We start from the raw sequence: 8,933 nt of genomic DNA, 5'->3' as shown, positions 1-8,933 counted from the left end.
AATTAGCTTCTGCTAAATACCACATTGGTGTAGCGCTTTAGCATTTGATAAAAACCATGTTAGTGTAGCATTTAGCGTTAGCAGAACTAATGCATATGATTAATGCTTTAACGTTAGCCCACATAGCTTTCAAGTTAGCATTACCCATCACTGATGGTGGGTGTGATTGTGGTTTCATTTAGTGCTTTAACTTTAGCTTCCGTATTGGTTTAGCAAAATGGCATTGGTGAAATTTAACATTCATTATTAGCTTTAAGGTTAGCACAGCCTTTTATTTAGTGCTGCCATCCACAAATTGTGGCTGAATGTAGTGCTTTACCATTAGCTACTGCTAAATACAATGTTAGTGTAGTGTTGTAGCATTACCAGAACTAATGTTTATAGTTAGTGCTTTAAGGTTAGCACAGGTAGCTTGGTAGCTCGTTAGAGCGCTACTTAGCTAGCGTTCCCAGCACTGAGTATTGAGCAGCTCTACCTCGATGAGGAAGTCCCCCATCCTCAGGCCAACTCTCCAGGCCACGCCCCCCTCATCAACAGACTCCAGGTACTGCAGCGCCGGGAAGGCTGGCGTTGGCGTGAACTCCTCTATGGGAGTCTGAGCTGGAAGGGAGAAGGAAGGAGAAATATGGAGAGACCAGACCAAACGCTGCGTGACACGCTGGGTTTACAGAGCAGGTTTACCTTTGGCTCCTCTGAGCACAAAGCCGAAGCCTTCATTGTCTTTCTTCTGTAGGAGCACTGTCTTCTCCTTAATGATGTAGTCGCTGTGGAGAATAAAGAGCATTCAGAGGAAGAGAGAAACATTAAAAATTGCTAATGAAAAACATATAAAATACAAAGATAACATGCAAACAGTGACTTTTCTCACTGCGTCGCATTATGATACCCCCTGCAGCGACGGACAGATAGGTTTCGTTGAGCGGGCCATAAAAGAGGCATTAGTTTACAGAGAGGTTGATGGCTGGGGTACAGTTAGCATCATAATGAGAGCAGTTTCCACACCACAGACTGATCCAGCTGCAGCTGACGAGCACTGAGCCAGGAGGAAGAGCACATCAGGGAAATCTGCACTCACACTGATAACAGAAAACAACCAAATGCACCTAAATTGTTGCATCTGCTTTCACCGCCTCCGGCAGCCTTTACATGGATGCTGCTGCACCGACTCCTGAGCACCACTGCTGGTCATACATGACACTTCAAATTATGTAGGAGATAAGGTCGGACATGCCTGTAATCTCGGCCCCACCTGCACAAACCAACCCGGCTGGCAGCAGAGAAATGGCAGCAGGCAGTGAGGCTGGGTTAGAGCTTCCATCGGCATGTCTGGACCAGGAGGCGGCACTGGCCGAACGGACTCGAATCATGACTCACTGCTGGACTTCATGTCGGCCCAGTCCGCCTCGGTTAGAGCGCTCCGGGGTTTCATCTGTGCTTCTCAGTCACAATGGAACCAAATTAACGGAACCGGGATCCAGCAGAAACAGTCACTGCAGTGGTTCAGAGTGACAACAGTTCCTTTACCCCCACAGGAAACATGGATAAAGTTTGTAGAAAACATGAAGAGGCTCAATGTGGTGGAAGGATGAAGGCCTGATCGTCATGTGCACCATTTTAGTTATTAGCCAATTAGCTCCGTCTGGGTTCGGTTGAAGTGAACTCTGGTTCGGTTTGATATGTGAACGCCAAGTGGAATCTGAAAGCAGGAAGTGGACTACAGTGCAGGGCATTCTGGGTAAATGCAACCAAAGCTAACGTGCTAGCCTAGCGCTAGCAGCAGAAATGGCTCCTGGTCTTTAGCCTAAAGAGAAATCCTCCAACCGCTAAAATCTGACGCCTCCATCTTGTTTCCATCTGGTGAAGAAGGAAGTTGCTCTCAGTGTCTTCAGAGGTTTTTGTGTCGTTTCCTTCAGTGGTTCTTGGTGCAGCGCCCCCACAGGCCAGGAGGGGAACAGGTTGGTTTGACTCAGAACCACAGCAGATGGAGGTGGAGCAGATGATGGAGTTCTGGGTCCAGTAGAACCGGGTCGACTGGACGTTAATGGGGAAAAGAACCTACATTTGTATCCATATTAGATCAATTTGTTTACAGACGCTAAAGCTAATGGCTAACATGACAGAGGAACAACTCTCTGTGCTAAAAAGTCATTACGCTTTTTTAGGTGAAAAAAGTTTTTCAAACCTATCAAAAAGAAGTCTTAAAGGGGAAGTGTTATGCGTTTTCCAGACACATTTTGACATTTTATAGCATAATCAAGTAATGATGTTATGGTTGCCATGGAGATTAAAAGATTTCTCAAACATGCATGAAAGAATCAGAGCAACACTCCAGGTTTGTTTTTGATATGGAAAACATTAAAACACGATGGAGAGATATTAAAAAAGTTAATTTTACATAATACTGCCCCTTTAAGCCTTTTGGAGTAATAAACTGAACTTGATGTATTGATTGGTAACTGATCAACTGGAACAGATGGAAATGACCTGGACCGTTTTTTCTGCCTGAGTTTTATCTGCCTGACAGGTACCGGGCCTAGGAACGTTTTTTATTCATGTTGCACACAGGAAGATCCTGGATGGTGCACCGCCTCCAACCCTCCATTTGCAGTAAAGGTAATCATCTGTCTTTATGTAAATGAACACAGAAAGCCTCCATGATGACATTCAGAAGACTGTTAGTTTAGTTTGGTTTGGTTTGGTTTGGACCAGCCGACACCTTCAGCCTGCAGGTTGTTTAATCTGATCTGAAATCTGCTGCAGGTAACTGCTTCAAGTCTAACAGACCTTCACATCAAAATGTGCCTTTAAGAGGCGGTTAATATGGAATATTTTGTTGGCTAAACTTAGAATTTTGTAACAGTATATTGTGGTGCTTTTGTGATAACGATAAAATGGTGAGAAAACCCATTACTGCTTTTTAGGAAACAAATGTCTGACTGTGTGGATCAGCATTCACAGAGCCACAAACACGAGAACTGTTCTTAAGAAACATTTCCATCTGAAAAAGTCAAATGTGATTAAAAAATTTACCACCACCTCTTTCTTTCCAAAAGAGGTTTCAGACAAAAAAAAATTAAAACCGCTTTTGGCAAAAAAGAACTTAATTAGGCTGTTCAGATTGTCGTTAAAAAGTCGGATAAAATGTGACTTTTAGTTCCACTTATCGTCACTTTCCTAAGATAAAGGCCTAATTCCTCTTTTGCTAAAAGTGATTTTGGCTTACAAAAAATCACTTTTGGCAAAAAAATGTTATTTTAGGAAGGTGATGATACGGAAGTGGAACAAATTTGATTTTCTTGTGGTGAACAGTTGGATTTGCGTCTCATTTTCCTGCCGTTTTAACGGCAGTTTAATTCCAGGGTTTCATTCATTTTTCCTGCATGTAGTATTTTTAAACCTCGTCCGGCTCTCCGTCCGTCCTGCTGCATTGTGCATCCGCGTCTGAAACGCCCACCGCTGTCAGAGCAACAACAACACAACAAAACTCAGCCGGCTGCCTGGCGCTTCGGCGGAGGAACGCAGAGAAAGTTTGGAGTCCAGAAGATCCAGACACCAAGACGCGACTTTAACACTCAACAGCCCGGCTGCTTTCCCCCCAACCGAGGTCCGTTTCTGCTGCCGTCTCCGTCGAGGCTTTCGCCAACGCTCAGCCGCCTTCCAGCCATCTGCTCCTCACACCTCCGTCCCTTTCCTCTCACCCTGTCCTCCATCATGTCTCCCCGCTCCAACGATCAAAGGAACGCCGCACACGGAAAAAAAAAACGATTTATTTTTTATTCTTTCAGCCGCTGAACTCGAGCGTCAGAAAAAAAGCGCAACTGAAGTTATTGCGTTCCCTCCTGAGTCATCCTCCCTCCGATTCACAATCAGAGACGGGAAAAAAGACGGCATTTTAACCATTCACCTGCTGAATGCACACACACACACACACACACACACACACACACACACAGTGCAGGAAGGGGGGCTCAATAAGTAAAGCAGCTGACAGATGTTAGACACTCAGTGTGAGACACTCCCACCTTCACCACAGAAAACACATCCTTCATTTAACAGACACATAAATAAATAAGAATAAATACATGGGCATATAGATGAATGCATGCAGGAAATATGAAGGAAAATAATCGACTAATATTTCAAATGAATCCAAATTTTGATATTTAAGCTGCAGATTTAGAGAGAAACGGGAATAAATGGGAATTTCAGGTGAATCAGAACAAAATCAGAGAGAATGAAATACACCCACACTGTCTGACTGAAATGCATCAATATGAGCTGACACACACACACACACACACACACAGGCAGGATTCAGAAAACACACGGCAGGAAGAGACGGAGCGAACATGCAGCAGCGACGGCGTCCACCAGCGCAGACATGCACATGCATGCGGAGAGTCGGAAAACGAAGCGATTCTCTCACACACACACACACACACACACACACACACACACACACACAGAGCGCGTTAGTCTGGCTTTGAAAAAGGCACGGCCTCTCAGTAGCAGCATCTACCTCTCCCCTCTCTCCATTGTCCTCTCCTCACATCCATAGCCAGCCAATGAATGGAGAAACAGCCGCTACCTGTAAATGAACCACACGCTCCTGTTTCTGGGGCCCAGTGATGGCCACGAAGAAGAGAGGGAGAGAGAGAAATCTCTCTCTCCGCATCCCCCCATCGCCATGTACCCCCCTCCTCTCTCTCTCTCTCCTCCTCTTCTTCCCCGTCTTCCAGTGAAAGCTCGCCCGGCAGAGAGAGAGAGAGAGAGAGTCTGCAAAGCTGCGTACTTCACAGGAGGAAGACGATGTGAGGGAAGATGAAGAGAGGAGGAGGGTTGTGTTGCTGAACTGCGACATCGGGCTGATGGGGAGCAGAACTGGGGGGCCGGCGATGCGAGGACTGGGCCGGCGCAGCTGGGATCTGACCTCATCTACCTCCAATTCAACAACTTTGCTTCAAACAGAAACACTAGCTGCCTTTCCACTGAATAAAAAACTGCGTAAATGTGAATATGAAAATAAATTTGTTTTGTCGAAACAAGCTGATTTCTACAAACTCACGTTTTTCGATATAAAGATTTTTGGGCCAGGATGAGGTAGTTTGTGTATCTGGAAAAACTGAAACAGAAACACTTCTTCTGCATCATAGAAGTCACATGATCAAAACCAGATGTTACTACTGCTGGAAACATCGAAGAAGACGACAGGAAGTGGTAGGAGGCCAATGTTTTTAATGACTTATTACGTGAGCAAACATTCAAATGCTGCAAACTGTGTTTTTGACATTAGCATAATATCAACAAACCTTTGACCATAAAAGTGTGAAAATTGGAATTGCAAAAATAAATTTGCTTAACAGAACCTGCTAATTTTAAAAAAAACTATTTGATTACAGGTTTTTGCTGTAGGATGAGGCAGTTTTTCAGCCATTTTGAAATTCATGTATCCATCCATCCATCCATCACTGCAGTGGAAACAGTTTTTTCATGTCACACAAGTCATGTGATCAACAACAGGATGTTTCCACTGGTGGAAACGACAAAGAAGACGACAGGAAGTGGTAGGAGTTGTATAATGACTTATTGCATGAGCATTAATGTGATCATGTCTGATTTTAATTGTGTTTCTTATTCAATATAAACACCACGATTGCAAAATTTTGTTTTTTCGACGTTAGTGGAATATTGACAAAGTTTTGTACAAATTGAAATGCTGCCAAACTGGTGACGTGATGTTTCCAGTTTTATCCTGTTTTCACTTCACATTGTTTTGGTTTTTTTGCAGTTATGAGCCCCGGTGGCGAAACATGAAGCTGCTGCTGTCCCAGTTACTCAGCAGGTTGTTGCTAGGTAACCAGAGAGAGTGAGTCGATTCCACCTACCAGGCTTAGCTAGCTGTGAGAGGTTTAGCCGCTAAAGTATTTGTTCTGCCTACATCTCCCAGAATGCCGCGTGGCTCTGGATCAGAGTGAAATTATTGAATATTGTATCAGATGTATTATCTCTAGATACTGATCACATTGTGAAGAGAATCACAATGTATATATACATCATGATATATATTATTGATTTGTTGTCCAGGCCTAAGTGAATGTTTGATCATTTAGAGCAAAAGATGAGTATCAGGTAAAAAAAAATCTTCCAACGTCAATAACTGGAAGTCTGAACTGGAAGCCACTTTCTGAGTTTTGGTTTTTATATCCTAAATGCTGGATGTGTATATTGTGGTATCGTTTACAGTCTTTGAGTGTGTTGAATGTTTTTTAGAGTCTGTTTACACGGCAGCGCCACATGCAGCAGAGGCTTTGAACCAGAAGCCGCAGAGGAAGTGAAGAGAAAGTGGAAACTCCTGGGCTCAAGGACGGCGTGTCGGAACAAAGGGAACCACCGAGTCCTTCTCCGTCGCCCCGAGGAGCCGAGGCTTCAGCCTCCTCATGACTCATCAGCAGCATCATGATGATGAAGTATATCGCTGCCAGTTTCATGTTCGCGTTCGTCCTCCTCCTGAACGAGACGCAGAGCTTCATAACAAGCAGCAGCAGCTGCAGGAAAATCCCTCTAACGAAGCGTTATCGGATTAGAAGATGAAGGTGGAAAGCAGGCAGGTTGAGACAGAGGAGGAGAAGAAGAAGAAGAAGAAGGAGAAGAAGAAGAAGGAGAAGAAGGAGAAGAGGAGCGGTTCAGCACGACGACGCTTTCAACCCAAAAACCAACAACATGGACGACGTTTCCCCACACTGCCAGGACAAACTCTGAAATCTTGACAGTTATTCTCAACAGATTAAAAGAAATAAAGAAACTGATTTTCTGACTTAATGCAACGTGTTTTACAGTGCTTGACTTGATTAAATTTTAACAGAGTTATAGCTGGATCTGTAATCAATCGCATTTTAAGCAAAAAATATATATCAGCAAAATAAGCAGCATTCTCTTTTTACTGCTAAATTATTGAATAAAGATTAACATCAGAGAAATTTATGGCTTTTAATCTGTTTTTCAAATATCAGTTGAAGCAAAGTTCATCTTTCCAGAGCTGCTTTAGAAATCTGGACATTGGCTACATGCTACATGTTTAGCATTCTGATGCTATTTTAGGCTAGCATAGCTTCACTGCTAGGCTAACTCCCTTTAGCACAACTTGAATGCAACAATAGTCTTTTCCATCCTCCAATCAAGTCGCTTAGAAGCAGAAATTAACCCCTGGTGTGACCAGAGAAGCGGCTTTGTTGTGTTTTCATTCTGACTGGACTCTGTGAGAATCACCCCAGCGCTCCCAGTCGTCTCACCTTGGCCCATCGGTACCGTCGTACGCTCCCACTGTGACGTTACGGAAAAGTTTCCTCTTGGCCTTCTCGCTGCGTGTCTCTGAAACGTCCAGAAGAAACCAAGGTCCAATTAAAGCCATCAGCTTCCGTCATGTTTCTGTAACCCATCAAAAAACTAACAGACATTTATTTACACCCTGCTGCTGTTCTCAGCGTGGGAAAACATTTCCTTTCCAGGGATAAATGCTTCGGTCCTGGGATAGACCAAGAGATGTTTTCTGGTTGATTTATATCTAATGTTGTGACTTCAGGTTCTGGTGGAAAATTTTGAAACATCTACAAGATAATCCAAAACTGATTTTCAAAGTGGGGGCCGCGGTCCCCTGGGAGGTCGCCAGGTGGCGCTGTGGGGCCTCTGAAAGTTTAGGGGGGAAAAAAACCAAACTGTTTTTAATCTTAAAGTTTTTCATCATAATTTTAGTTTTCTGTCTTTTAATAATGATTTATATAAACTGTACATTCAAATAACTGATTTAAATTATATTTGATTGAATGCCAGTCAAATTCACCAAAGGAAAAAAATTACATAGAACATGAGTAAAAAGTCCTGATAAGAAAAAATGTAAGATCTGTGATTAACGTATTTAAGGCCAACTTACGTTTTAAAAAAGAATTTAAGACTTTTTAAGACGTTAAGGATCTGCTGATTCCTTAATGAGCTCATCAGGAAATGACACCATGAGTATCAGATATTTAACTTTTTTTTATTATTCTTAATTTCCTATCAGTGTGAAACTATTAAACAATGAAAACAGTTTTTTATTGTTCAGATTTAAATGAATTAAACACATTTGGTTTCCTTCCGGGTTATGTTTGCAGCAAGCCGCAGGCTGAGCGATGATTCAGACTCATCATGTGTGATTTTACCCTTCTCTCTGCTGGGCGGCGCCACTTCCTGCACGCAGTCGGAGGGAAACCAGCCGGTGCGTCCTCTCGCCGTTCCCTCCCAGTAGCCCCCCTCTCCCACGCTCAGCACTGAGGAACAAACATGCTGATGTTTATACAAGCATAGACAAACATTTACAGCACATGTACATGCAGGCAGAATGTAGTTTACGTTGATCAGACCCCAACCGTCCAATCTAAAGACAAATGATCTGTTTAGACGTTTCATAAAAAGCCCAGAGGAATCTAATAGTTGGATGTTTATCTGAAAAATCAACACAGCATAAACATAAACAGCAGACTTTCCTTCATTAACATCATGAGCAAATATATATTTTTAAGTGAAACTCCGATTAAAAAGCTGACTGGTGGAGCGTTCCCCGCCCCCTGCTCTTTAAACGCCGCGGTTTCAGCAGCATGCAGTTTGCATCTGTAGAGGGTTTAATTCATAATCTGGGAGGTCTAAGTTCTGCTTTTGGGAAGTTTCCACATCTGGGAAACCAAAACCCCACCCCTGAGAAATTTAGAAAGCTTCCACCAAAGTGGGCGGAGTCAATATACAGCGAGGGTGTGGCCTAATGTGTGGATGGGTGGAGCACCAACTTAATGACTGTCGCTGTATTTAGTAACTTTAAAGGTCCTTTGTGCCTCTTTTATTAATGTTGTTTATCGAAACAACATTATTGTTTGTTGCGATAACTTCTGGGAGGATTTATCATC

At 43.1% G+C, this 8,933-nt stretch overlaps 2 protein-coding genes across 2 annotated transcripts in view; both read right to left on the bottom strand.

Annotated features, from left to right (window-relative positions):
* LOC103130492 (SH3 and multiple ankyrin repeat domains protein 1-like) overlaps window positions 1–8,933 on the bottom strand; it is a 54,546-nt gene that overhangs the window by 12,953 nt on the left and 32,660 nt on the right. Inside the window, exons 17-18 of the mRNA XM_016665946.1 lie at window positions 682–764; window positions 476–600 (exon numbers count right to left, since the gene is read on the bottom strand). Coding sequence (XP_016521432.1) covers window positions 476–600; window positions 682–764 — 208 coding nt within the window. The remainder of the gene's footprint in view (window positions 1–475; window positions 601–681; window positions 765–8,933) is intronic.
* On the bottom strand, window positions 5,584–8,466 carry LOC107834476 (uncharacterized). The gene is made up of 3 exons (XM_016665945.1): window positions 8,196–8,466; window positions 7,290–7,368; window positions 5,584–6,561 (listed from the first exon to the last, which is right to left on the bottom strand). Exons 1-3 carry the CDS (start codon window positions 8,440–8,442, stop codon window positions 6,267–6,269), a joined length of 621 nt encoding a protein of 206 aa, XP_016521431.1. The 5' UTR covers window positions 8,443–8,466; the 3' UTR covers window positions 5,584–6,266.

This window comes from Poecilia formosa, unplaced genomic scaffold (genome assembly GCF_000485575.1).
Source record: "Poecilia formosa unplaced genomic scaffold, Poecilia_formosa-5.1.2 Scaffold639, whole genome shotgun sequence".
NCBI lineage: Eukaryota > Metazoa > Chordata > Actinopteri > Cyprinodontiformes > Poeciliidae > Poecilia > Poecilia formosa.
Note: the sequence above shows the minus strand (reverse complement) of the source record. Positions and strands in the feature narration are given on the sequence as shown.

Bases quoted from the DNA above. Each gene is read 5' to 3' on its own strand.
- LOC107834476 (XM_016665945.1), bottom strand. From the start codon at position 8,442: ATGAAACGTCTAAACAGATCATTTGTCTTTAGATTGGACGGTTGGGGT. The intron at 7,369-8,195 runs GTAAAATCACAC...TGGACGTTTCAG, and splicing joins GCCGCCCAGCAGAGAGAAGG to AGACACGCAGCGAGAAGGCC. The intron at 6,562-7,289 runs GTGAGACGACTG...ACGCTTCGTTAG, and splicing joins GACGGTACCGATGGGCCAAG to AGGGATTTTCCTGCAGCTGC.